The sequence below is a fragment of the Caenorhabditis briggsae genome (assembly GCF_000004555.2).
Source record: "Caenorhabditis briggsae complete genome, chrX, whole genome shotgun sequence".
NCBI lineage: Eukaryota > Metazoa > Nematoda > Chromadorea > Rhabditida > Rhabditidae > Caenorhabditis > Caenorhabditis briggsae.
The window spans coordinates 13,203,862-13,228,758 of NC_013491.2; the positions used below are offsets into that span (position 1 = coordinate 13,203,862).

The window sequence follows — 24,897 nt, forward strand, 5'->3', positions numbered from 1 at the left end:
TAATTTAATCATTCCATTTTCTTGATATCTTATTCTATCCAAAATGAGGAAGCCATCCTACAATTTGCATCAAATCGGTAACACAGTTTCCTCAGATAATACAATAACAGGAGATCTGATAACAAGACAAAAATCCGTGTTTCTGAAATTTATATGAACTGAGAAATTAGTGCACCCGAATTTTCACTCAATGCTGACAAGTCTGGTATTTTCCGATCTGCGAAGACTACCGAAGTAACGATTTCCTGATTGCTTCAAAGGCTATACTCCAATTCTTTTTTAACTTTTCCACTCCGCTTTTTGTAAACCTTATCACTGAATAACAGTCACAATGTTCTAGCTGCTAAAGGTTTTTTGTACAGTTCTTATCTGTGGTGAACATTTTTTCTTCTTTTTTCATCACACAGTGTTTATCATTCAATGCGTTGAGACGTTTTTTCTCGAGTTGTTGCCATCAATCAGACAATAATTTTTCGAAGATAAGAAGTATTCGCGCCACTGTTTAGAATTTGTAATCATATTTGACCACAATGTTGGTCACTGTGAATTCTGGGAAAAAGACGTATTGAGAAAATTATTTTACTTAAATCAGATTTACAAATATCTAAGAATCTAGACAAAGATTTTTTCGTGATAAGTTGGAACAGAAGTAAGGATTCTAGAGAAATTTGGCGTACGCAGAACAATGTTTATCCTCTGGAATCAGTTCTCTCTTTTCCACGTCCACTTCTTCTCCGCTGACTTCATTGACAGTCTCGTCGATTACTTCCGAGAAGCAATTGAACACGCTTGTTGCCATTATATCCAACATAAACTGACCAATCAGTAGATCTGAAATGATTTCTGTTTCACACAGAAAACCTTTTTCACCGAAGCTTACTGCTGTTTTCCTGCATTAAAAGTATAACCAGAAAGATGGCAGCTCGGAATAGCGTATAAGGAAACAATATACCATCCTCGATCCTGTAATCAATTCTGTCTTTCCTGATTTCTTTGGGACACATACTTCTTGGCAGTGATTCCCATGTGAGCAAACACAATGTTGAAGTAACCATCTATGGCAACCATTCCAAACAAAAAACTATATATGTCCGTGTCTGGCCGTTTTGCAAATTGTTCGGATCTTGTTAAATGATACGCAGCTAGAGCTGAAATCATACTGACTATTCGAATCAGATAATCAGAAGTACTTACACCCATAACACCAAAAATGCATTAGTATGGTGACCAGGGCAGTGAACACGAAGTATAAGACTTTGATCATCTGGAAACAGTAATTTAGTTCATGAAATGAATTTTACTATGTGAGATAGGAATGAAAATTGAATGAGATTTTTTGTTGTTATCTTAAAGTTCGAGGGCTTTTATCAGGTCTGGTGTGCCAGGTTCCTTGTTCTTAACGGTACGGTACGCCCACTTTTTCAAAAAAATTATCAGTCACTAAAAAATTGTTTAGAAAAACTCAGGTACGGTCTAGCATTTGAACTTGTAGTTATGTATTTCTTTAATAAGGTTTGCCACAACTTCTCGTAGAACCTCAGTCAGATTTCGGATTGTACCGCACCTGAAGCCAATTATACTCCGAAAAGCCTGTTAAGACCCTTCCGGCCAAGCATTGCTTTAAAAATAGGTAACCATGATTTTAAAAAACCTCTCTCAAAATTTTGATCATATGAGCCTCGCATACTAGGATTGACTGCTTGCCGGACAGCTTTAAAATAACCAATCTACCACCCAGTTTGGAAAAGGTAGGGCTTATGAAGTCACACTGATAAGAAAGGAGGAGTTTAACTTTTGGAACAAATATTCAAGAAGCGGCGCCGCTACCGGATGAACTACGGTGGCTCAAGCTACGCCGCCGACAGATGTTATTTACGAAAGCGGCACAGATATGCTCTGTGCGAACACTAATCGCTGTACACCGTCACGTCAAATTCGATACCGTAACTTCAAAATCGCCCAAAACATTTTCTATCTCCCCTTCATTAAATCGTTCGTCAAGTTATAAGGGCTTCGCCAGCAATTTTCCGCCAAAGCTCGATCACATATTGAATTGTACCTGAAAGCCGGGCATACTCCGAAAAACTTGTGGAAAAACTTCCGACATACATAGGTATGTTTGAAATTTCAACTTTCGATCAAAATCAGCGCATGGTCCATTGTACAGCCGTTGGGCATCTTCTAACCTAAACCTGGTTAATTCGTACATAAAGACAAACACTTTCAATCAGAAGGAGACACAAGTAGCTAACCAATAGTTAGATGAACGGTTCTGAGAATTTGTTTTGTTTTCATCAACAATGAAGTTTTCATGGAATTTCATTTTCTTCCAGGAGGTAGTCACAGAGAAGTACTTTTTGACAGGGTTGAAGTCCAACATATCAATTACATCAGGCCATATTTCAATTGGATAACATCGAAAAAACTTCTTTCGGCGATAAGAACTTTTCTCCCGTTTTTTATCTAGAAAAATGGGACGTATACGAAACGGTTTCTTGTCTATTGTCGTCATAAATATAAAACTTATACACTGGGAGCTGGGAAAAATTTGGAAACAAGAAAATAAACTAATCGCTTTGTGAAAACAATGTTTATTGAGTTTACAAAATATATACATAAAAGAGAATTCATGAAAAGATGTCATTTATTGATTCCCTCAATTTTTTCAGCTCCTCGGATTTTCTGCTAATATACAGAGATGTACCTAGTCTTGTATTTGTTGAGTTGATGTAGGTTATAATCAGGCGATTTCCTCTCAATTATGAGTAATCTATATAGATTCGATAATGAAATCACAAAAATCACGGCAACAAGTGCAAATAATAGGTTTTCCAAAGACATTTTCAGAGCAGAGCAAAAATTTTTAAATTACGGGAGAAACAGAAAACGAAATTGATTAGAAAGACGGAGAACGAGTAATTAACGGGAAGAAAACGATGCTATCAGACAACTTGAGTTTAGAAAAATAGTAGGTAAATGTGTGAGCGATGTGAAAGTGTAGGAAGGAGGTAGAGCAAGTGTGAAGACAATCAATGAGAAAAGAATGAAGTTCAATTGACGAATGGATGCTATAAAAGTTGAAAATGATCTATCTGGAATGTTTTGAAAGAATGCGCAAAAACAAGGGGCTCTTTAGGAACATGATCAAAAAAGTAGGCAAAAAATAACAAAAGTCAAATACGGTAAACACTCTAATAGAATGACTACTTACCCTTTCAATTTGTGACAATTTTTCTAGTTTCTTGTGAGAAATATCACAAAGTGGTAAATTGACTAAATGTTTTTGAAACTATGATAAACATCTTGTCAGTTGACTTTGTGATACTTTTCACAGAAAATGATATATATATGGGCTTACAGTTGACTATATCGGGACCATTCTAGGAACATTTTTGGAACAATCTCACTTTGGATGATCAGATCAGCTCGAATTTCACTCGAATTTGCAATTTCAATCGAAATTGCTCATTTTTATTCCAATTTCAATTGAAAGTTCCATTTTTGAGAATCTCCATTTTTTTCCATGTCAGAGTTTTGAAGACAAAATTCGTCTAAATCGTGATCGCAGCTCTTCCTTTCATGTCTGTTTTTCTCTGATTCTGAAGTTTGGAACTCATATTCAATTGTATGTGTAGTCCACATACTCATAAATGATCCAAATAAATTTAGATGTTTGTTTTCAATTATGTCTCCTCAATCAAATATCTAAAAATTGTGTTTTTTCTGGCAAAGAACGAAATTTTGTGATGATTCACATAAATACAATTCTAATACAATAATTGTGATTTGAATCATGAGCAGTTATTTGTTACTCTGTCATTCTCCTGTTACATAGAAAACCTTCAATGCAGAACTAATTGAACATCGAGGGATGAGATGTGTATTTATCAGAAAAACGGATTCTTAAACGGAAAATAAATTAGATTTTTGGTTTTTCACGTTTTATTCCGCCTAGACATCATTCCTTATTTTCGATTTCCACGAGCGATCTTTCAACCATCAACGTTCAGAAAAACGCGTTCATCACTTTTTCGGAAAATGGAAAAATGATGGATGAGTGGAGGGACCTCATTTGAACTTTTCCTTGCTAATCTTTTGCTTTTCGACATCTTCTATTTTGACATTTCTCTTCCCCCGACCATTTTTCCACTCCATCTCCTCTTGGTTTCGAAACTCCGGTTTCTTTGAACTTTACACCTACACTATCCCTTATAATCATGTTTTATGAGCTCTTGCCATTTAGTCAAATTTGACTTGCTGCTATGATTCTTAACTTGTTTTGAATGCTGTGGAGAGCAGGCGCAAAAAAACATTAAGCCAATAATCTTTGTAAATTTGTATAAAGTGCGGATATCCGTTCAAAATATTCACGAGTTCTATATTGTTATACGTAATCCGTCTTATTACTGATATCTATTTACGTGTATTCTGTTGACGAGTATTCTGAAAAGATTTGCTGAGGATTACCAGCTTTTACATTTTCCCATTTTATTATTATAAATTTCTTAGCTGGACTAAAAATTAAGACTAAAAATTCGGATTTTTTTGTTCCGATTTTTTTCTATTTTTGTTTTCCAAATATTCCGTGAAACCCCTTAAGTGTTCACTGAGAATTGATTTGATCCTGATCATTTGAATCCAAATGTTATTTCAACCTTAACCGAATTCTGTACATTTTCAGCTGTCCAGAGTCGTGAAGTCATCAAACGCATTTTGTGTGTGTAGACGTCAAATTTTCAGAAACAATGTTAATTGAATGAATTTTAAAAATAGAAAAAAAAGCGGAAACTTTTTTATGCGTGTTGAAAATAGTAACAATATTAATTTTTTGAAAATTAATTCTAGGAATAGGCGTTGATATTTTTCTTGTTTTCAGTTCATCCCTGTTTTCAATTTTAGTGTTCCGAGAACTAAAAATTCTTTTCTTCAGGTAAAAAAATAGCTTTAGTTTTCAAGTAACGAATTTTAGTAATGTGTTTGATTTATTGACGTAATGAGGGAAAACAAAATTGGCTTGTTGAGCCTCAATTCTGCAAACTGAATTTTCCAAATCACGTTTTCTAGGAATGTATTGTTTCCAGGTATTTTTGAAATTAACTGAAAACTATCAGATCAAAGTTTTCCACTCAGAGCATGATTTCTTGCTTCTCCTGTCACTTTATATCCATTCAAATCAGAGTCAAATTTCCGGTCATATTTCGAATTCTCAGGACCCGATAATTTCAATCGGATCACTGGTGTCTAGACGTACCCAAACGTCTACGCCAACTCAATTCATACAAAAAACATAACATTGTAGGTATAATTTATTGTACCCCAGTTGTTATTGGTAGAAGTTTTTTTTCTAGAATTCCTAACAAAAGTACGGAAAACAATCCGCTTCTCTTTCTGCCAAAAACCAATTTCGATGGGATTGCAACGGGTGGATTCGGTTGGGAATACGTCAACCTCACTTTCACTATATTCTATCTTTTCCTTCTTTTTTTCTCATTTTCCCGTGACTCAAGATTGAAATTCGAATCCCTGATTTATGACTCTATTTTGGACGAAAACGTCCTTACTTTTCGGAATGTGCGCACAGCTCAGCGCAGCTCATCCAACCGGAAAAACTTTACCCTAATGGAAAAAATAGTGAAAATAAAACTAAAAGCGGTTTTTAATTGAGACAGAAGGAATATAGTGGGAAAAAAGAACTCAGCGATCCACGGAAGTTAATGAGCAATCATCTGTCTCCTTTTCCAATAATTTCAAATTATCCTTTTTCATAATATCCAATTTTCAGAGTAATAGTTATAGTCATATGAAGGAGGTCCGGGAAATTGAATTAAGTCTGATGTGATGGGATCCCTTTCTATTGTTTTCAAAGTGCAGATGTTTTTCTTTCTTTTCTGAATCCGACGACGTCTTCAAGTCACCGAACCTAAACCAATATTACTTGTGATGATGTCAAACATATAAAACACGCGGCATTAGACAAACATGACGAAAATGAGGAACTATGAAGTAGTGAGGGCGGTTGCGGAAGATTGGATTAGCTGTAACCTGAATTTCTTTGTTTTCGACTGGAAAAAACACAGAGAAGAAATCATCATTGTTTGAAATGGAATCTGAAAAGTGCAAAACTAATAAGCTTGTTAGTCTACTGAAATTTGTCTGGGCTAACATGTTTTGCTTCCTGTACGATCAGAACGGATACCGCATCATGCAAAAAATGTTGTGATGCGTCATGTTCGTTATCTTCTTATCAGGCTTACGCCTGTTTCTAATAACAACAGAAATCTGATCTATGTTTCTTGTTTTTTGAGCGCCGATTTTTTTTTGATCTGAATCGCTTTAAAGTCAGACTGAAATAAGAACTGAATCTGTCTAGATAAATCGTACCTTGTTCGATCAGCTTAGCTTTTACCATTCAACGTCATTCAAGCGAGAAATTTTCGGAAAATGACAAATTCTACGAGGAAGAAGAAGTCAATGAGAAAAACGATCTGGGTGGGCACACAAAGTTCATGACATCACATGAAACAATTGCCCTTATTTCAAAGCGTAGGTGGATCTGCTTTGAGTCGGAAAATTTCGGACGCGAATAAATTTTCAATTTAAAATTCCAATTCTTTTCATATAAATGTGATGTGCACTTTCGTCCTGAATTTTATTGCATCTCCCTGGGCGTTCTATATATTTCTGTGTTCTAAGAATAGCTTTCCTTAGAAAATATATATTTCAGACATCAATTGTAGTTGTAGGAGGTGCGTCTAGTTGTATTGGCTAGCTCTAGTTAATTTTGTCCATCATCCTCCAGAGATTCCAATGTTTACCAATTTTTCTCTCCTACGTAGATACAGTAGCTTTTTTTCTCAATTCGTATTTTCAGCACTCCCTTTTTTCTTGGGTTTGAGGTGACAATATTCGTCGCTATTCCTCTTTTTTCACCTGTAATTTTCGGCCTATTCCATCTTCTCCTCTCTTATTATTTTTTTCATCTGCCGATGGCTTCTTCTTCTTCTCCTTCGCTGGAGCTGTGTTGGCTGCTCCTCGAGACCTCAGTACCAACCCCCCTCTTAAGCTCCGCCCCCATTGTTAGAAGGCATATTGACCAAGCGAGATCAGTATTTATTCGGATATGGAGCCCCGCCTTTCAGCTCACATCTAGTATCAGTGCTCCATTAGTATTGCTCATTCCTTCGTTTTATCATTGTTGTTCGTCTTGAGCTATAGTAGGACAACTCTTAATAGTGGTCAAGCATTGAGCCTAATTCGATGAGGCATATGAGGATAGGAGTAATATAAGTAGAAAACGCATTTCTCTCAACATTCCGTGCTTTTTTCTTAGGTTACATGTTGCGGCAATGTTTGAAACCTCGGGAAAGGTTCTTTTATTAGCTTCGTCTAGGAATCTTCGAGAAGGATTCTTACTGGGAGGTTGTTTCCTGGAAATGTCATCGTTTTTTTTAATGACTTGTCTTCAATCCTAGATTTCCTTGCTGAAATACATCTATTCGTCTTTTATGACAGTGTTGTAATAGTTAAGCCTCCAGCTAATGAAACTGATCTTCCCTAATTTTCAATCTTTGTCTGATCCTTCATTTTTCCTCATCAAATATCATCCTACCCCTCTCACATCTACTTGCGTTTCAGGTAATAGTCTTCCCTACTCTTTGCTACCATGAGCCACTGGATCGCAACTCTTCTCGCCTTTGTTCTTTTCGCCAACGCGTTCGCCGCACTCACCACCGGAGCAGATGTTGGCTCTGCGGATGACGTCGCCTCGTACGTCTCACCATTCTACGGAATGGAGAAGAAGTGGTCTCGCCGGGAGCCAAGTATCAGGTAGGATTATTTCAAGATGCCAGGAATTCACAAGGTTTCCATTTCCAGGTTCTTCAAGAGGAACAACGGAGGACAGGATGTTCCACCATCTCGGTTCCTGTGGGACTACTGATCACTACTTCCTGTGTGTGATTCGTCTCGTCGATCTTTTTCAACAACGCAATTGTTCTCTCTTTCTCAGTTTCTCTCTCTCTCTTTCAACTCGCATGTATAACTTCTGAATCTAACTGTTAATAAAAACGAACCAAAAAAAACCTGAATCAGCCACATTATTAGTGAATCAATTCAACTCAAACTCCCCCCTTCCCAGCACGCACGCATTGTATTATTTCTCTTCCTTGAATCATCAGAATTGCAGACAAAAATCAACTGATATTTTATCCTCTTCCCATGCTTCCACTCATTTATTCTCCCCACCATCAGAACCTGTGTCCATCGGTTATTGCCAGACAACAATTGTTATATTCTGTGTGTTTGAATGAATGAAGAGTCCACCTGTAAATGACTGATAAAAGCGGAAAAGTATCAGGAAATTTGTACAAGATTCGTACAAGATTGGATGCGTTCCTTGATCATGAGCTTGTAAATGCACAAGTGTTCCTAGAAGTTGTTGCCCACTTCAAACACTTGACTTGTTTTTTTCTTCGTGGCTTTTCTTAGTTTTTTCGCATTCATAGTTTTCTTTTCGGATGTCAGAATTTTTATTAGTTTTCAGACTTTTCGATACATACTACTCTAACTAGAAAATAGTAGTAACGCATTTTCCCTCTAATCACTATACGGTTTCTGCATGAATGAAGCTGTTGATTAGATGCAGGTAGTCATGCAAACCTGACTATTCATCATGTTGATTAGAAAAATCAGAGGCTCGTAACATGCACCCACGTGTTCCGCTGCATTGCTTCCTCTTCATCATCACCATCTCTTTTTTTTCATTTTCTCTTCCTATTTTTCTGAAAGGGGAACAATGAATCGTATAATAGAATCGTATAACCACAATGAAATGAAATGGAAGGAGGAAAGCCCAGAAACTTCTTTGTTACTCATTCATTTTCTGGAGCATCCGGGAATGTTTGTGTTGCCAGCAATGTCATCGGGGAGGATCCAGCTACTCATCATTGCGTAATTAGAAGACGTGAAACATTGAAATCGAACCTTGATGTCATTTTTTCTCTCCGTTTTTCAGGTCGTAAGAATAACAAAGAAACTGAAATTATTTTTCTCACATCATCAGACTTTTGGGTTGTGAAACCGAAACATTTTCGAAACATTTAAAAAGCTAACACAGTTGTTCACAACTATACAGCGTTTGCACATACCCAGGTGTTTTTCGTAACCTTTATTAGAATTGAAAATCGTATCTACATACACATTACGATGTCACAAATCACTGCTAAAATTTACGTTTTGATTTCTGAAATAAAAAAGAGGGAACAGCAAAATAAGAAACATGAACTTGATGTGAAGTGGAACAAAAGTAAGTCAGTTCCTAGAAAAAGGAAAGGATTCTTTTTTTCGGGCGGATTTAATTCAAGTATTTTTTGAAGAGGATTGACTTGATAAAGCTACAGTCAAACATCTATATTCGAAATTGTTATGGGAAGATGAGATTTTTTCTCAGAAAGTTTAATATGTTATTTCCGTCTATTTTTGTTTATACGATATCATCAACCTAGGATCCGAGGGTACATCAAAACTGGCTCATCGAATGTACATCGAGTCATTAGGGTATATTTGTTTCAAGGGTACATTGGATTTCGTGGCGTACGGTGTTTTAGCCTAAGCCAATCGTTTTGAGCCCAAAACGAAATGTTCTGTAAAATTTTTTTTTCGTCTTTTTACAGGTACCATAAAATCCTTTAAAACCGATCTGCCCTAAGAGCTAGATGCACCTTTTTTGATGTACGTTTGGAGACAGAACCAACGTCACCTATTTCTTTTTTTCGAGATTCCGATCTGACATCAGGTGAATTTTTGTTGTTTTTATTCTCATGTTTCGAACTTTTTTGACATAAATCATTGTCAGGTTCTGTGGGAAAACGAGGCTTGACTCATTTCTTTTCATGATTCACATAAGATCACACTGTTCCTAACTTTCACATGATATGAGATCGGAAATCTGAAATGAAGAAAAAAACTAATTAAAGTCTGCACAGTCATCAACTGGAACTTGTTGAAAAAACCTGCTTCTGTTCTCTGTATTTTCGTTCTTTGTAAAATTCCTCATTCCAGGTTTCCAAAATAAAGTTCAAAAGTAATTGTAGTTTTCATTGTAATGTTTTGAAATTAAAGACCCGTTCATACTACCTGTTTAAGTGTAAATTCGAAACATTTGTTTTTCCCATAAATATTTATTTAACATTGCTGTTCAATGAATTTCAGAATGATGACATGAAATGGGCACCTTTTGACGGAAAAGTGACTAGAAAATAAATCGAACAAGCATACAGAAAAAGCACAAAACTTTGACTGTTTGAAAAAGAAATAAAGAAGAATTTTTGGAATTGGCGCCATGTTTCCAACTAGGAAAACAGAAAGACATGTGGGTATATAATAATTAATGACTGTGAGAGAGAAACTGATCCGGGACCAAAAGCGTACTTACAGATTTTAAATAATTAGTGGTTGTTTTGAGAAACGTATTGGTAGGGATGAGATTAGGTACACGATAATGAAAGACGCCGACTAAAGTATAAACTCGAGAGATTTTGGGGTTGGGGTGGGGATGGGGAGAGTAATGGGACAGGGGAAACATGGTACTTAATGATACAAGGATTCAAGGAGGGGTCATGCAGCAAAAATTAAAAGTCATGAAGTACCGGAGTGGGAACAATACGAGAAGAGAGATAAAAATATAGGGATTTGTGACAAAAAATAGTAAGTAAACAAATTTAACTGTATTGATAGGCATCTGGAGTAGATCATATAAGATTCAAGAAAGCTTTGGGAAGAGAGAGAAGGAGAAAGAACTGTGCGCAAGATGGGTACTCAGAGTATTTGGTTCTTAAGAATGGGGCAGAACAAAACCACCATTTTGAGATCTTCAGGTTGGCGTGAGAGGGTATTGTTAAGGATTTTTCAGAGAACTATCAATCGAGAGTTTTTTTTAAACTGAAAGTTTTCTGAAAAATCGGAGTTAGAGTCACCGAAGACACAATAGAGAAAAATAACAATCACGATAAAGTAATTAAGCGGGTTTCAAGGAGAGAATTGGGTTCGGGTTCAAGGGATCGGGAAAGGTGCGGGAAAATTTAGTTTCAGACGGGGAGCGATTATTAATCACAACGGTTTGAATTGCTCTGTCGTTTTGTTGAATTCTCAATTTTTTCAAAAATTTGAGAGAAATCAACAAAACGGCAGAATACAATAATAATAATGAAAGACATTCTGTTCAGCTAGCCCATGGAACTAGCCAGTAGTATGAGATTACATTTGTTGATGGGATTGAAAGAACGTGAGTGAAATTTAAAAAATAAACGAATTGAAGGGTTGGAAGATCACTAGGGTTGATGGGTGTTTGAAAGACATCTGGTATTTGAAAAAAGAGAGAGAGAGACAGATAGAGAGACAAGTAACAGCTAAACGAGGGTTGGGGTGAAAACGAGTAGAAATCTGAAGAAGGAAAACCATGATAAATACAGGACAACCAAATAAATGAAATCGCTAGGTGAACTACAACCAGGGGCCGTTACCTGGCTTTTTGTGAAAGACTTTTTTGTTGGGGTAGTGAGATTTGGAACCAATATGAATGGAGTCGAATAGTAGAAATATGTTGGTTTCCGAAGAATAGCTGATTGTTCCTTTAATGAATTGAAAGAGATGCCAGAGTTGAGAGCACATCCGACACTAAAAGTAGACACGATAATTAGAATTAATATTTTTCTTGGAACTTACATTGATCAGCGGCACTGCACAAATACATAGCTATCAGCACAGCGGCGAGCTCTCTAAAATTTCGGAATTTAATAAATAAAATGTTTCAGATGAATCAACTTACTTGACTTCTAAGGTTTCTACTGCTGGCATATCGTAACCATCATTCTTCCACGGGTGGCTATCATTCTCGAAGCTTTCAAAAGTGTCAGCATCTGATGTGGAGGGTTGCGTTTGAAAGAACTCTGAAAATTTCGGAATTAAAATTCTAGAAACTTTCTATTTTATGTAGTACCTTTCATTGACATTGGCTGCATGTGGTACTGAATAATTGGGGCAACCATCAGACCATTTCCATTGACTTCTTGACTTCTCAAAGAAATGATTTGCTGCTGATACATCAATGGAGTGTCCTTAATCATAGCTCCGTAGCTGTCGCAATCGATCTCATCAATGCTCTTGTCATAAATCATCTGCTGACCATAAGTTGGGCCGGTTCCATAGCCACCAAGAAATGAGGAAGCTCCGAGTCCACTGCCTCCAGACAGTTTTCGTGGTGGCGAATCGCAGTGAGAATCAGAAAATGAGTCTGGTGAGCAAGAATGGGTCACCGAGTTGAGACGAGAACGGAATCCGGAATCCTCATCATCCTCCTTCTCCTTCTTCTTGTTACCGTTGAGGAAGCTGAACGTGTCATCCATTCCATTTCTTTCAGGCGAAGCTTGTGACATGCTGTTTGGTGATCCTTCACTTCCCATTCCACTATCAGTTCCGACGGTTGAAAGGTCGTCGCAAACTGGAAGGAACAAGCTGTCGTCTGGGATGAATGAGAATGGGTCGAATGGAGTTTGTACGGATACCATCTGAAAATTGTTAACATATAATTTGAAAATTCTTCTTCTACCACTCACGATGCTGTTCTGCATCGGTGGCACAAAGCATGGACGACACTGATCCCGATGGCGTCGGAGAGCATATTGGCTCTTGAATTGACCACAACATTCATAACATCTAAATACACCCTCCTCTGGCGCGTGTGTCTGGCAATGTCTCATCAGCTCTTTTTCGCAATCGAACGCTTGACGGCAGTGTGTGCATTTGTACGGAAATAAATCTTCGCCATTGTGAGACGCTGAATGTCTCATGAAAGCTTCTTCGGTTGGCAGGAAGACACGGCATTTGCGGCACGAGAATAGCTAAATAATGAGGATAAGGGTTTGAACAAAAAGTCGATAGGAATCGGAGGTGAGTGGGTGGTTAGACTGAACAAAAGGCAGGATAAGCTGATAATATTGTTATGGTGATTCTTATAAGTTCTTCACTAATTCTATTAAAGTGTTGTTTTTTATTTCATTATGATGATTTTGCTAGAGTTAGAAACTGTGAATAATAATTTTGTTGAGAAGATGAGAACACTCCATTTGATACAACACTCTCACAAAAAATATACATGCTCAGTCACCTTCCTCCCTTGATAGTACGGTATGGGTCCCTTAAATTATTTCAAACGTTTTCATTCCCCGTTCCCCTATTTTTTGGTGCTACATAGATCAAAGGGAAATTTCAATTTCATTTCGTGGAACTCAAAGATGAAAAATGCCGCAAAACTGGGTCAGTGTGCCAGCCTATACCAGTCATGACTAACTAAAGGAATTGGTTCCGACGCAAGTGTGAGGTGTGAGCAAGGGTGTCTGAATCATCCTTCCCTCTTTTTCTCCAAACTTTGAAATTTCCCTTGAAACATTCTAATAACTGAAGTCTCTCGTGTATTTCTAAATTCAGAGTTTTGTCTAAAAAAAATAACAGAACCAGGCGAACAATACGTGGAAACCGGTGCTGCTTGGGACGAAACCGTGTCATTGGGGGCTGGAGAGTGAGAATAGTTTCTAATCAAAATGAAAAGGAATTTCTGTGCATGTTTTTTGAAGGAGGAAAACGGGACAGACAGTCCAACCCGATCGACTTAGGGGATGATGACTAACCGGGAGACATGTATGGATGGTGCTATATAGTGACTGAAAACACACTTCAGACATTTCGTTTCGAAAAAAAAGAAAGCATTAGTCATTTTTTGTTCTGAGTGTCTGAGTGTGTGATCAAAAAAACAGAGTAGTGATGCTAGAGTGGAACCCTGGGACAAGACCGTAGAAGATCTGCAAGCGCATTCTAGGTGTCACATAGAGTAAAGGACGTATCGTCGCCGCGTGATCCCTAACCTTATGTTTGTTTTTCTCAAGGTAGTCTTCAATCTGTTGCAATGGGAGCTGCTCTCCACGTACGCTATCGAAATCCGCCTGCTTGTCGAAACAGTTTTCCATGTCGTTCATCAAAGGATCGATTGATGGCGGAAGTTGCATTTGGAAGTTTTGATACTGAAATGAGAATTATGGTGAGACAACAACACTAAAACACAAAGAATCTGAAATCTCTAATTCCTACATTCTGCAAATCAAGGGGTGATTGCTGCTGTGATGGCTCATGTGGTGTCTGCTGCTGTTGCTGTTGCTGCATATCCTGAAGCGGCATCTGCTGTGGTGGAGTCTGTTGTGGCATTTGCTGCGAAAGAGTCAACTGTGGCTGCATTTGATTTGGATCCATATTCTGGATCACCAGCCCATATGTAATTGGAGCATCATTATCCTCGGTTTCTGAGAAACAATTCTGAAGTTGCAACGGAAAATTGTTGACTTGAGGCTCCTCTTGCATGATTGCCGTCTCAATCTTGCTTGTCTTGATGATTTGAGTCTCATTCCGTTTTGTGTTAATGATATTCTGTCCTCGTCGACGTTGTGCTATTGACTTCTGACGCTCTGGGCATTTGTGTTGATAGAGATTTGATCGAAATTTGTAGGTTTTAAAACAGAATTTGCACTTGAATGGTCGATCATTTGAATGTTTTACAGCGTGTTGTTTCAAATACCAAACCGAGTTAAAAAGTTTATCGCAGTCCTAAAAAACACAAGGTTAACCTTAAATCTGAAAGTGATTCAGTTACCTTGCATTTACATTGTTGATTTTTCTCAAGAGTCACATTAATATGATCCACTTCCGTCGGACAGATTACAATCGGTGGTGGCGGTGGTGGTTCGTTCTGAAAATTTTTCAGGTGTCTAGGAAAAATTTCGAATTTTCCCTAATTGAAATTACTGTATTTCCTCTAAGCCAAGCCCACGCAAAACGTTAACTTTGAACCTAATTATCTCGGTCTTTATGATATATTTTGAAACATTTTCAATTGATAAATCATTGATCATGATTTTTAAAATATTTTATCAGTAGACAGTTTCCTGATATCTGTCATAGGAATCGAGATGACCGAGCTCGTAATTTACTGTTCGGGTAGGCTACTATTAGAGAAAAACGGTAGTTGTCTTTGGTATCGAAACAAATTTTTAATAGCTTCGAAACAATCCTTTCATCAAGAACCTCTTTTTCCTGATTCGAATATTGAATTTCAAAGAGAAAGTCATCTCTGATTGGTTTTCTTGCCAAAATCACTGAAAAATCACGTGTGTATATAGTTTGTGTGCATCTTTTATGTTGTTTACAAAAACGCTGCTGGGACCTTGAGAAACACTTTTTGAGTGACCACTCTTTCTAACTCTTGCTCACTCCCTTTCTATCAACCTATCAAATTTCTTTGCACTTCATTTTCATTTTCACTTTTCACCTGAAGCCTCTCAAATGACCCATGTGACGTGGGTGACCGATAGGCCTCTGGAGTGAGTCGTCCAGAAACAACACGCACAACTCGCGGAGCGACGCGGAATGATGAAGCGCCGATCACTGATTACGCGTTGGAATGATGGGGCGGCATTGGGTCATCAGGGAGAGAGAGTGAGTAAAAAAGTGGAGACACGCGCATATTTTTCTAGAAGTTTTCTGAAACTGTATTCCAATTTTTCGGGTGCTGTTCTGGATTGCAAGTGACCATCGAACTAAAAAACAAACAAACAACAACAACACCTTCCCCAAAAACAATCTTATCGCAAAATAGGTAACCACCTGAGCCAAAAAAGAGCCTCGCCCTGTCTAGCCTAGTTATTTTTAAGTCATGTATAGCGCCAGTATTTATTTGTCAACAATGCTTGTTATTTTTTTGGCTGGCGGCACATTATCAACTTAACTGATAAGTGTTATGAAAGGTGTCGAAAGTAGGGGGGTCATAACACCGGAAGGAAAAGCAAAACCTACAGTAAGAAGTGCCCAAAGAAAGGGATCCATGTTGTCTTGAAAAACGATCACTGGATAATGTCGTTGAGAATTAGGAGAGAATGAGAGAACAGAAATGGGATGATGGTTCATTGAGTCTCGTGATATTTCGAAAATTGGAAATAAGCAAAACGAAAGAAAATGCCGATTTCTTTCTAATGTCAACGTCAGTTCTTTTTTTCAAGAGCATGATAGATTTATAGCTATACTAACCTCTTCAGAATTTTTGCTCTTTTTTGTTTCATTCATCTCTCAGCCCCTTCAATCCCACTCAATTTCAAAATCTTGCAAATTTTAGGGGCTCATGACTTACCGCTTTCGGCTGTATGCCCATCTGATCTTCTATCCCTCCAAGTTGTTGCGGCGGATACATATCAGACCCGGGCATCGGCTGCTGATAAAAATTATTGTAACTCATATAATCATCCATTGCGTTTTTTCATAGAGAACGGGAGATGTTGTCTGTAAATAATGAAAATTGATAGGATGTTTTTAGGAGGAAATGGCAAGATAATACGATAATATTGAGCAATAAAGGACAGTTAAGGGTCCAACGATTCAAAAGATTCAACAAGAAAACAAATTAGGAGAAGAATAAGGAAAATGTTGAAATGGTCAGTTTCAGTTTGGTCATCTGTCTCTCTTTCGAGTTCCAGGTTCACTGATAAGAAAACAGCCGTGTGCCCCTCCAGCGGAAACTGAAACTGACCGATGGAAGAGACCGCCAGAACGTGCCGTAATCAGTGCTAGAAACACTTGGTGCACTTGGAAAAAGAGAGAGAGGGTGAAGATGAAATTTATGAACAATTTTTTGTTTGAAAAAAGGAAAAAGGAAAAAGAGAAAGAGCGAAATTAAAAATATGTGTATGGAAAACCTCGAGGAGAATGGACTGAATGCGTCATGGAACCATACCATCCGTTCCTTTTTTGCAATGCTTGTGTGAGGCACAGGAAAACTGACGGCGTTTTGTCAGAAAACCGTATTGGTCAACATGGCCCCGCCCCCTTCTTTTCCTTCTTCTGGACGAGCCCCGTTTCGATTCGTCATAAAAGTATCAGTGGGACCCGACAATGGCAACGATGCCGGTCCTGTGAGAAAGGGACGAGTAAAATGAAAGAAGAAGGAGTAGAGAATAATAGATTTTCCAAAGACGAAATTTCACACTTTCAACAGACCGTATAAAACTCGTATGGAGAAGCTATGGCTAGATAGCATTTCAATTTGATATGTATCACAAAAGTAGCGGAAAGCCATTGCCGATTTGAAATGATGGATCTCAATGTATCCTCCTCCTCCTGCAAATCATATTCTCCGTTTTATTCCTACGCAAACTGTTTTTTGGCGGACCGCCGGCGCTGCCGGTCGTCGAAGACTTTGTGTGAGACGAAGTCAAAATGTAAGGGGGAGGGGGTATTGTATACAGATCCAGCAAATCTTGAACTGGGCAAACGACGACGACCGCCGTCCCGTCCGAAGCTAATGGCGGCGATTTGAGGGGGATACAGAATTCAGAAACACACAGAAAAATCCGGAACGGCCGACTCCAGAAAGCTACCGTCTTCTTGTCTGTCTAAACCAATAATTTTCAATAAGCGTTACTAAGCGAGGAGAGTCTAGTGGTCAGTAGTTTGAACGGGAAGGAAGCACAATTTGTTCAACTGGATATCCGAAAAGTTTCGAAAAACGTCTTTTGTATTCAATATGGGCATCGGCTATTATTAGCATTTAGTGCGGTAATTGTGATGAACGGTTATGATTTATAGGAGTGGACAGTGAATCTGAGAATAAAGGTGGAGGGGTTATTGTGGACACTTTAGGTCAGGTGGATACTAGCCACTAAAAGAAAATAAAATAAAAGAAAAAGAATTCCCATTGACGTCAAAATAGGGGATAAGAAGTCATCTTTTTTAATTGGCAAAAGCTCTCCAGACTTTGTTTTCGACTTCTCCTGATTAGGAATATCACGTGTGTCTAGTGTTAATGAATAAAAGGTCAAAGTAGCTGCAAGTCTCAATTAGCATGTGAAAACAATCTTGGTGATATGATGAGAAAGCGAAACATCTCACAGTTTCGAAATTTGTTTGAAGATCTGTCAATTAAAAAGTGAAAATTGGTTTGAATGATGTTCGACACTGCTGCTGTGTGTTTGTGAGATGGTTGGGCGAGAGGAGGTGGGGGAGGGAGGGATGAAGGAGGGAATGATAAAAAGCGATGATTATGAAGACGGGAAAGAATGAAGAGACCGGGGTGGCCCTTCCATTTTCCCAATGGTATTGGCGGAATACGTGGAAGAGTGGTGGAGAAAGGAAAGATACGGAAATTTGGAGACTGATGAGAATACAGTACCCAGTGTGTTCTCTTATCTTTTCCAGAACTTCTTTATCTCTCAACCCCTGAGCTTGGTTTTTTTGGGTTTTTTTAGCCAGAGGGCAATTGGAGGCATATTATGTGATTGAAACAATTTCAGAGAAGTGAATGAAGTCAATTGCAGAAAATGACTGATGTTAACACAGGAAAAATGAGCGCAAGGAGGGAGAGGAAGAAACATGTGTGGTTGGAAGAAAACTGGTATCAATTTGGGGAGGGAGAAGGAGGTGATGGTTGCCTGGTGGCGTTGGCTGAAACCAATGTTTCTTCTTTTCTCACCTCGTCGGTCTCGTTTCAGAAAAACAGGAGTGAAGGAATCAACGACTATCAGTGAATTTGGGAAAATTACAAAAATTACAAAAAAGAATCACGAAAAATTCGCCTAGAACAAGATTTTTTCACCTCTGTTCCACGAAGTTCCACGAAGAGTTTAACCACCACCACTAAATTGTTTTGCTTCCTGTCGTTTCAATTTCATTTCACCTTGAGCGGAAGTGAAAATAAATAAAACTGACCCAGAGTGACCGTTGGCAGATTGGAATTTAATAGCAAAAATTCTTAAAAAGCAAAAAATAATAACAGGATAGAAGCTATGGGCATGTTTTGTTTCAAGGAAAACCTCTCGCTCACCCGCTTTTTTCCTCATCTATTCACTACCGCTCTTGCTGCCATCTCCAAGAATCACGGCGTCCGAACACAGGGCGACATTTGGGAAAAAGACAAATTAGTGATAATGGGTGATGGCGATGGCGCTGAGAAGAAATGTTAACAGTGCTGCTTTAGATGACCGCTTGTTTGGCATCCTACACGAGAAAATAGGTCTCTTAATAAAGTTTGCGGGGTTTAAAAGATTACGGTAGACGAGATCCTATCAAACTGATGGCGGCGGCAAAAAAGGCCCCCGCGGATGAGTTAATCTTTTTCCGCGCGGCAATGTCTATTGTCATTCATTAAGTTATTAACCAGTTGAATATGCATCTTTCATCAGTGGCACGAAGATCCGAAGTGAAGATTGACCACAGCTTGTTGTGGGGCATCAATGCAGCTGGAGGGCAGGGCGACACATGTAGTTAGTACCACTGAAAGGCTGGGTAAATATTTTTGACTAGGCGAGAAAATTTTCAGTTGAAAAAAAAGAAGAAAATCTGTATAGTGGTAACCTCTCCCCTCTAAATGGTACTGTGTCGAAAAATATTTACGATTTCGCCCATCCAATCTGTGCCCAATCTGTCAGTGCCACCCAACAGTATCCCCGAGATCCCAGGAATCCTCGTAAACAGTGCTACTCAAATCCATTAAGTTATGCAACAAACTCAGGTAACAAAATGACTGACCTTACGTGCAAATGGTTGATGGAATTGACTGATAACAGCCCAATCCCGAGACCGTTTTCCGGAGAATGTGCGCATTTTTGATGATGATAAAAAGGTCATACAGGGGCAGGAAGGCAATCCGAAGAGTAAGATGTCTTTATACCTTTCATACCTCTCCCCCCCCCCCCCCCCGATTCTTACCTTAATCGCGGCAACATCTACCTCCTCTGCCGGAGACGACCGCAGATAACCTTCGACTCGTGTGCCCACATAAGATGAATGAATTGATGATTGACGGGAGAAAGGGACCGATGATTATGGCGCAACTTCTGACCGGAATGGGAAAAATGGGAAGAAACTTTTTGATAAGACAGGGGGACCACACTAATCCCCAGGGAACTAGGTGTTCATTGACTAAAAAATCCGAGAAATCTCGAAAAAAAGGAGATAAGGGAGGGGAAAATTTTTTCAACTGATTAGATGAAATCGAAAAAAATCTTGAGACTCGACCGGTTTTTGCCCCATCACACGATGTTGCCTTTTGATGATGTTCCGCAAGTTGTTGCATAATATCAAACCCCTTTTTCCCCTTCTCACAACTGACCGATTGGAATTGAAGTGAACATCAGTGACCATTCGAAAAATCAAGAAGAAGCGGCATCAACGAAAAATAGGAGAACATCTGGCATCAGTACCATCGTAAAGATTCTTGAACAGACAATAGTTTTGATACGTTTTTTTTAAAAATAAGAATAGGTGAGTGAAGGAACCTTTCAGTTGTACTCTTGATCAAAATAAGAAAAGGTGGCTTCGGAAATGGGAGGAGACTAACCGACGGAAGGACTCTCTCACCTGCAGATGAACAAGTTCAAGGAACAAACGAGATTTTGATGGATGAGCTGCTGACCAGAAGGGAAGCTTGATCACTAAAAAAGAGGAGAAACGAGAAAGAGGTCCGTTTTTCTCAAATCTCTTTCCGGACTCTTTTTGATGGCATCAGCTGTTCGTATAGTGGACATCAGGTTGTCCCCCTCCGCTTTTGCTCAATGAGCCAGGAAGCGATTTTGTGTTTTTTATTTGGCATGATCCTATTTTTTTTGGTTAATCAAATTTCAAAGGGACCGACTGAAACATTTTTCAGAGCACTGGGCATTCTAAAGAATCTGATCCAGCCGATAGAAACCTTTAGGATTTCAAAATATCCCTCACTCAAATTTTTTCCTCTTGAGTGTTCGAGTGTTCAACAGCTGGAACGTATAGCAAACACAGAAAAAAAAATGACGAGTTGGCTGCTGGACACCCAGCGACGACCACCAGTAGTAGAACATCGGAGAAAGACGAAAAAAAAGAGATGGGATATGAGCGATATGATAATTTGAACCACATGAGAGAAGGTGGCATAGGAATGGAAAAAAGAGGAGATGGCATTGAATTGAAATCAAAAAGTTCGAAATGGAAAAAAGGAAGACGACGTAGCTGCGCGAATCCGATCGAAACAACACGAATGACAACTAATGGCGCGTTGCCGAGCAAACATTGGTAACCAACGTCGTCGTTAAACGTGAAATGCCTTCTCTGAAGCTTAGGCTGGACAGGAAACAACTGGACGTCAGGTTTTGCATCGGATTTTTAAATCCTCTATTTAAAAAAATGTTCGAAAAAGAAACAAAAACTAACAAATCGCAATTATAGACTTGTGTGAACAGTCGACATTCCTAGTTCTATATCGGTTCCTTTTTCCAGAGCTTCTGTTTGTTTTATCACACGTCCGGTACCAGGTCGCGGCCTCATTTCAAGCCAATGATGACCATAAAGGTGCATGCGCAAGCAGGTGGTCAAATTTTATAGTGCACCCGGAGAAAAAAAAAGTGGTGACAGGAAAAATTAAGTGAAAACTGGGCATTGCGTTTTTTCTTGAAAGCAAAAGAAGGTTTTTTGGGAAAGGTGATAGAGAGAAGAATAGTAAGATTGGTCAAAAAGGAAAAGCAAAGGTGAGAGGGAGAGGGGAACTCGTCAATTTTATGTGAGAAACTGTGGTCAAAAAAGGGAAAAGCGCCTTTCGGTCTGTTTCCACAAAAGTATAGTTCCGAGAAAAATGAAAAAAAAATGAAAGAAGGGTCAGTACTGGTAATAGTTGTTTATTCAGCATAACTCTCCCTACTGGACATTTAACTATCACGCCGTGTTATTCTATATTTAGAGAAACTCAGAATTCCTAAACACCGTCTAATCAAAATTGAAACTTTTAAAAATATTGTAGAAGATAAATTTTTATAGGCTTCCGATACCTGAAGCTTAGATAGCAGCTTAGGCTAGATTTCCTCACCTCCCAGCATTTCAAACAGATTGTGAAGAGATTCGAGAACAACAAAAACAACAACAAAAACAAGAAATGAAGATGCTGGCTCGCCGCGAGTAGTCAGATGTTCTCTCGGACGCGTAGAGATTGCGCTAAAAAAATAAATGAGCTTTCAGGAGCAGCCGGACTCTCGTGGTGCAAAAACGTGTGTGGTGGCATGAAGCTTCGGAAGATGGAAGAAGAAGAAAAAGAAGAGAAAGACGTTTCATTTTCTTCAGGCAAAATCCTTTTCAATCATATGAGAGCGCAAACCCAAAACGGCATCTATCCTTTTCCTTGGACATTTCATTTTTTGGTGTGCCGAGAGAGGGGAACACGCGTCCGTCTTTAAACTCCGCCCATTTTTTTCGGTTTTTCTCAGGGCTCGCTTTTCCACTAAGTTTTGCACATATACACAAACGGCTCGAAGAAAAAGCAAAGTTTTTTTGCAAAGCGAACGCGCGACGAGTGGACAACTGAATTGATTATGACACTATACGAAGTTCGAAGGGAACAACGGCGCAATGCCAAAACATAATTTTTTAATATTCTATTTTGGTTGGATAAATACGATAATGGAAACGATATAATTAAAACAAAGAAATTCCTCGTACAGTATTGGTTATAAATATACGGAAGAATGTATTTTTCAGTTGATTTTCGGCCGTTTTGACCATTGCAAGTCCGGAGCTTGGCTGTCAAATATCAGATCTCTCTGAAAGTTTTGAAAGGTGTAAAATAGACCTGTATTGAAATCTTTGAATTTATGTAATTTTTGAGAATTTCTAGTTTATCAGTAATATGCCAATTTCTGAAGGACGCTTGGCTGTTTTCACGTTTTCAGTAAAAAAAATAGGAAAAAATGGGTGTCCTTCAGAAATCTGCAAATAAATGATAAACTAGGATTTTTCAAAAACTTCTGTGAATGCAAAGTTATCGATCTAGGTTTGTTTCATAACCTTCTGAAATTTCAAAATGATCGGATACTTGACAGCCGAGCTCCAGACTTCTGAAAATGGTCAAAATCAACTGAAAAACACTTTTTCGTATATGTTTTAGGCAAGCACTGTACATCGGACATCAGATTAAGATTTATCGTAACAGCAAGATTTATAGTCCTTGAAAAGCAAAGATAAGAATAGCGAGCCTCCGGAAATTGGATTAGGTACCGCATACTTCTTGAAGTGTCAGAAATGGTTAACCTTCTACCCCACACATCAATCTAAATCTCGCTCGGCGAAAAAAAAAACCCAACCACATTTATTTTTCGACACTCGACCACAGCATAATAACGCTTTAAAGATAGTGGTGGTCCGTCGTTCGTACTACTATCGTAAAACTAGCAAGGGGGGTCATTCACTCATGCTAATGCACTGCTGAGAGAGTGTCGATGGAAAGGGTCCATTCGAAAAATGGAAAGTGGCCCCTACGATAGAAAAAAAGTACTGCGACTTTCAGTAGTTAAAATTTAAAAGTTCGGAGTAAAAGTTGTGAGAGTCACACCGGTTAATGTGAAGTTGAAAACTTCACCAGTAAGCTTTTTTCCTCGGGACCCAATCTTTTAATCTTGAGATATTTTAGGGAAAGGCTACCATATATTTTTGAACTGAAGATTTGAAATCGTAAAAAATGGAGAAGCTCTGGGAAAAGAAAATTTTTTGAAAAAGGAGCCCTGGGGGCGGATTAAAATATAATGATGGTAGTGGACACTGGTCACTCTTTCTTCCAGTGGTCAGTTTGCCGGCGGCGTGAAACGCAATATCTTTCTCAAATCTTCAAATCTCAGGCAGGACCTTTCTATGGGGCACAGATTCAATTACACAAACAGAATCCGATGGAGAAACTACTGCTAGATTTTGAATTAATAATAACACTTGTTCTATAAAATTAGAGAACGGATTTTAGGCGTTAGGTAAGAATCGAATAAGGTCAAGAGTGAAAAACAATCGAATATCATAAGATGTGTTTTGATGAATGGAGATGTTCCAGCAAAATGTCTGCTACCAAGTTTTCATTAGAAAAAGAAGATCCACTGGGGATTTTTTTTGTTGGTATTTTCATTATTTTCAGAGAGGTACTATATCAACAAAACGGTTCTAATGAATTTTGAGATATATTAAAATTGTATAACGGTATTTCCCAAGGGATACTAATATAAGATACTGTTAAAAACTAATATTAGTACTACTATATAGAATCAAGATTAAATTTGAGCCTAGAATCTCAGCAAAATGTAAAGAAAACCAACGGAAACACATAAATGGGACCAACGTCCTCCGCTAAACACTCGGCGGACACACGCCGTTCGCTTTTTTTCTTGTTGATGTTTTTGTTTATGGTGTCCCAAGAAAAAAAAAACGACAGAGTTCCGTAAAGTTGTGTGTCTCTGTGGTTTAAGCAGTTTTCAGATCTCTTTTTTCAGTCCCACTCAGCTGCTGGTTTTCCTTCTTTTTAGCTGACCTTCTTCTCCTTTTCCGGCGACAGAGCCGGCGTCGTCGTTTGTGTTCTGTTGTTGGTATTGTTGTTGTTGTTGTCTTGGACCACTAACTGACCCCGTCTGGAAAAGAAAACTATGCTAGTTAGTCGAGGGAGGACTGAAAATAACATTTTGGAACGGAAAAAGGATGGTTGTTTACTAAGAAGAACGGAACGGGGACAAAAATGACAAGACATTAAAAAAGAAACTGAAACAAATGCAGTGAACTGAAATGAGATAGGGATAAGATAAAACGATAATCCTACAAAAGTCGAGAAATCTTGCATCTTTGGTAGGAAGAAAAGGATTCTATTTCTGAAGCTCTTGCATAAAACATATCTGTCTTCTCTCCAAGTGGTCATTTGGTAAACAATACGAAATTTCCAGCCGTTCAAGGATGGGAAGCAGATAAATAAAAATAACTAAACGATGGAATTAGTCTAAATAGAAACGAGCTGTGAGGTAGGCTGGAACTAGTATAAAAAGGGCG

At 38.5% G+C, this 24,897-nt stretch overlaps 3 protein-coding genes across 3 annotated transcripts; 1 reads left to right on the plus strand and 2 right to left on the minus strand.

The window, feature by feature from the left end:
* Positions 1-658: 658 nt before the first annotated feature.
* Positions 659-1,264, minus strand: CBG27818 (the record flags this gene model as incomplete). The annotated part of the gene is made up of 4 exons (XM_045239994.1): positions 659-831; positions 881-963; positions 1,007-1,148; positions 1,195-1,264. 4 exons carry the CDS (start codon positions 1,262-1,264, stop codon positions 659-661), a joined length of 468 nt encoding a protein of 155 aa, XP_045099889.1.
* A 6,399-nt stretch (positions 1,265-7,663) lies between these two features.
* Positions 7,664-7,939, plus strand: CBG16747 (the record flags this gene model as incomplete). Its single annotated transcript, XM_002645033.1, has 2 exons — positions 7,664-7,827; positions 7,876-7,939. 2 exons carry the CDS (start codon positions 7,664-7,666, stop codon positions 7,937-7,939), a joined length of 228 nt encoding a protein of 75 aa, XP_002645079.1.
* Positions 7,940-11,629: 3,690 nt separating this feature from the next.
* On the minus strand, positions 11,630-16,342 carry CBG16748 (the record flags this gene model as incomplete). Its single annotated transcript, XM_045239995.1, has 8 exons — positions 11,630-11,673; positions 11,722-11,774; positions 11,825-11,945; positions 11,996-12,896; positions 13,917-14,072; positions 14,140-14,649; positions 14,696-14,791; positions 16,226-16,342. The coding sequence occupies 8 exons, from the start codon at positions 16,340-16,342 to the stop codon at positions 11,630-11,632; spliced, it is 1,998 nt and encodes a 665-aa protein (XP_045096053.1).
* Positions 16,343-24,897: the final 8,555 nt, after the last annotated feature.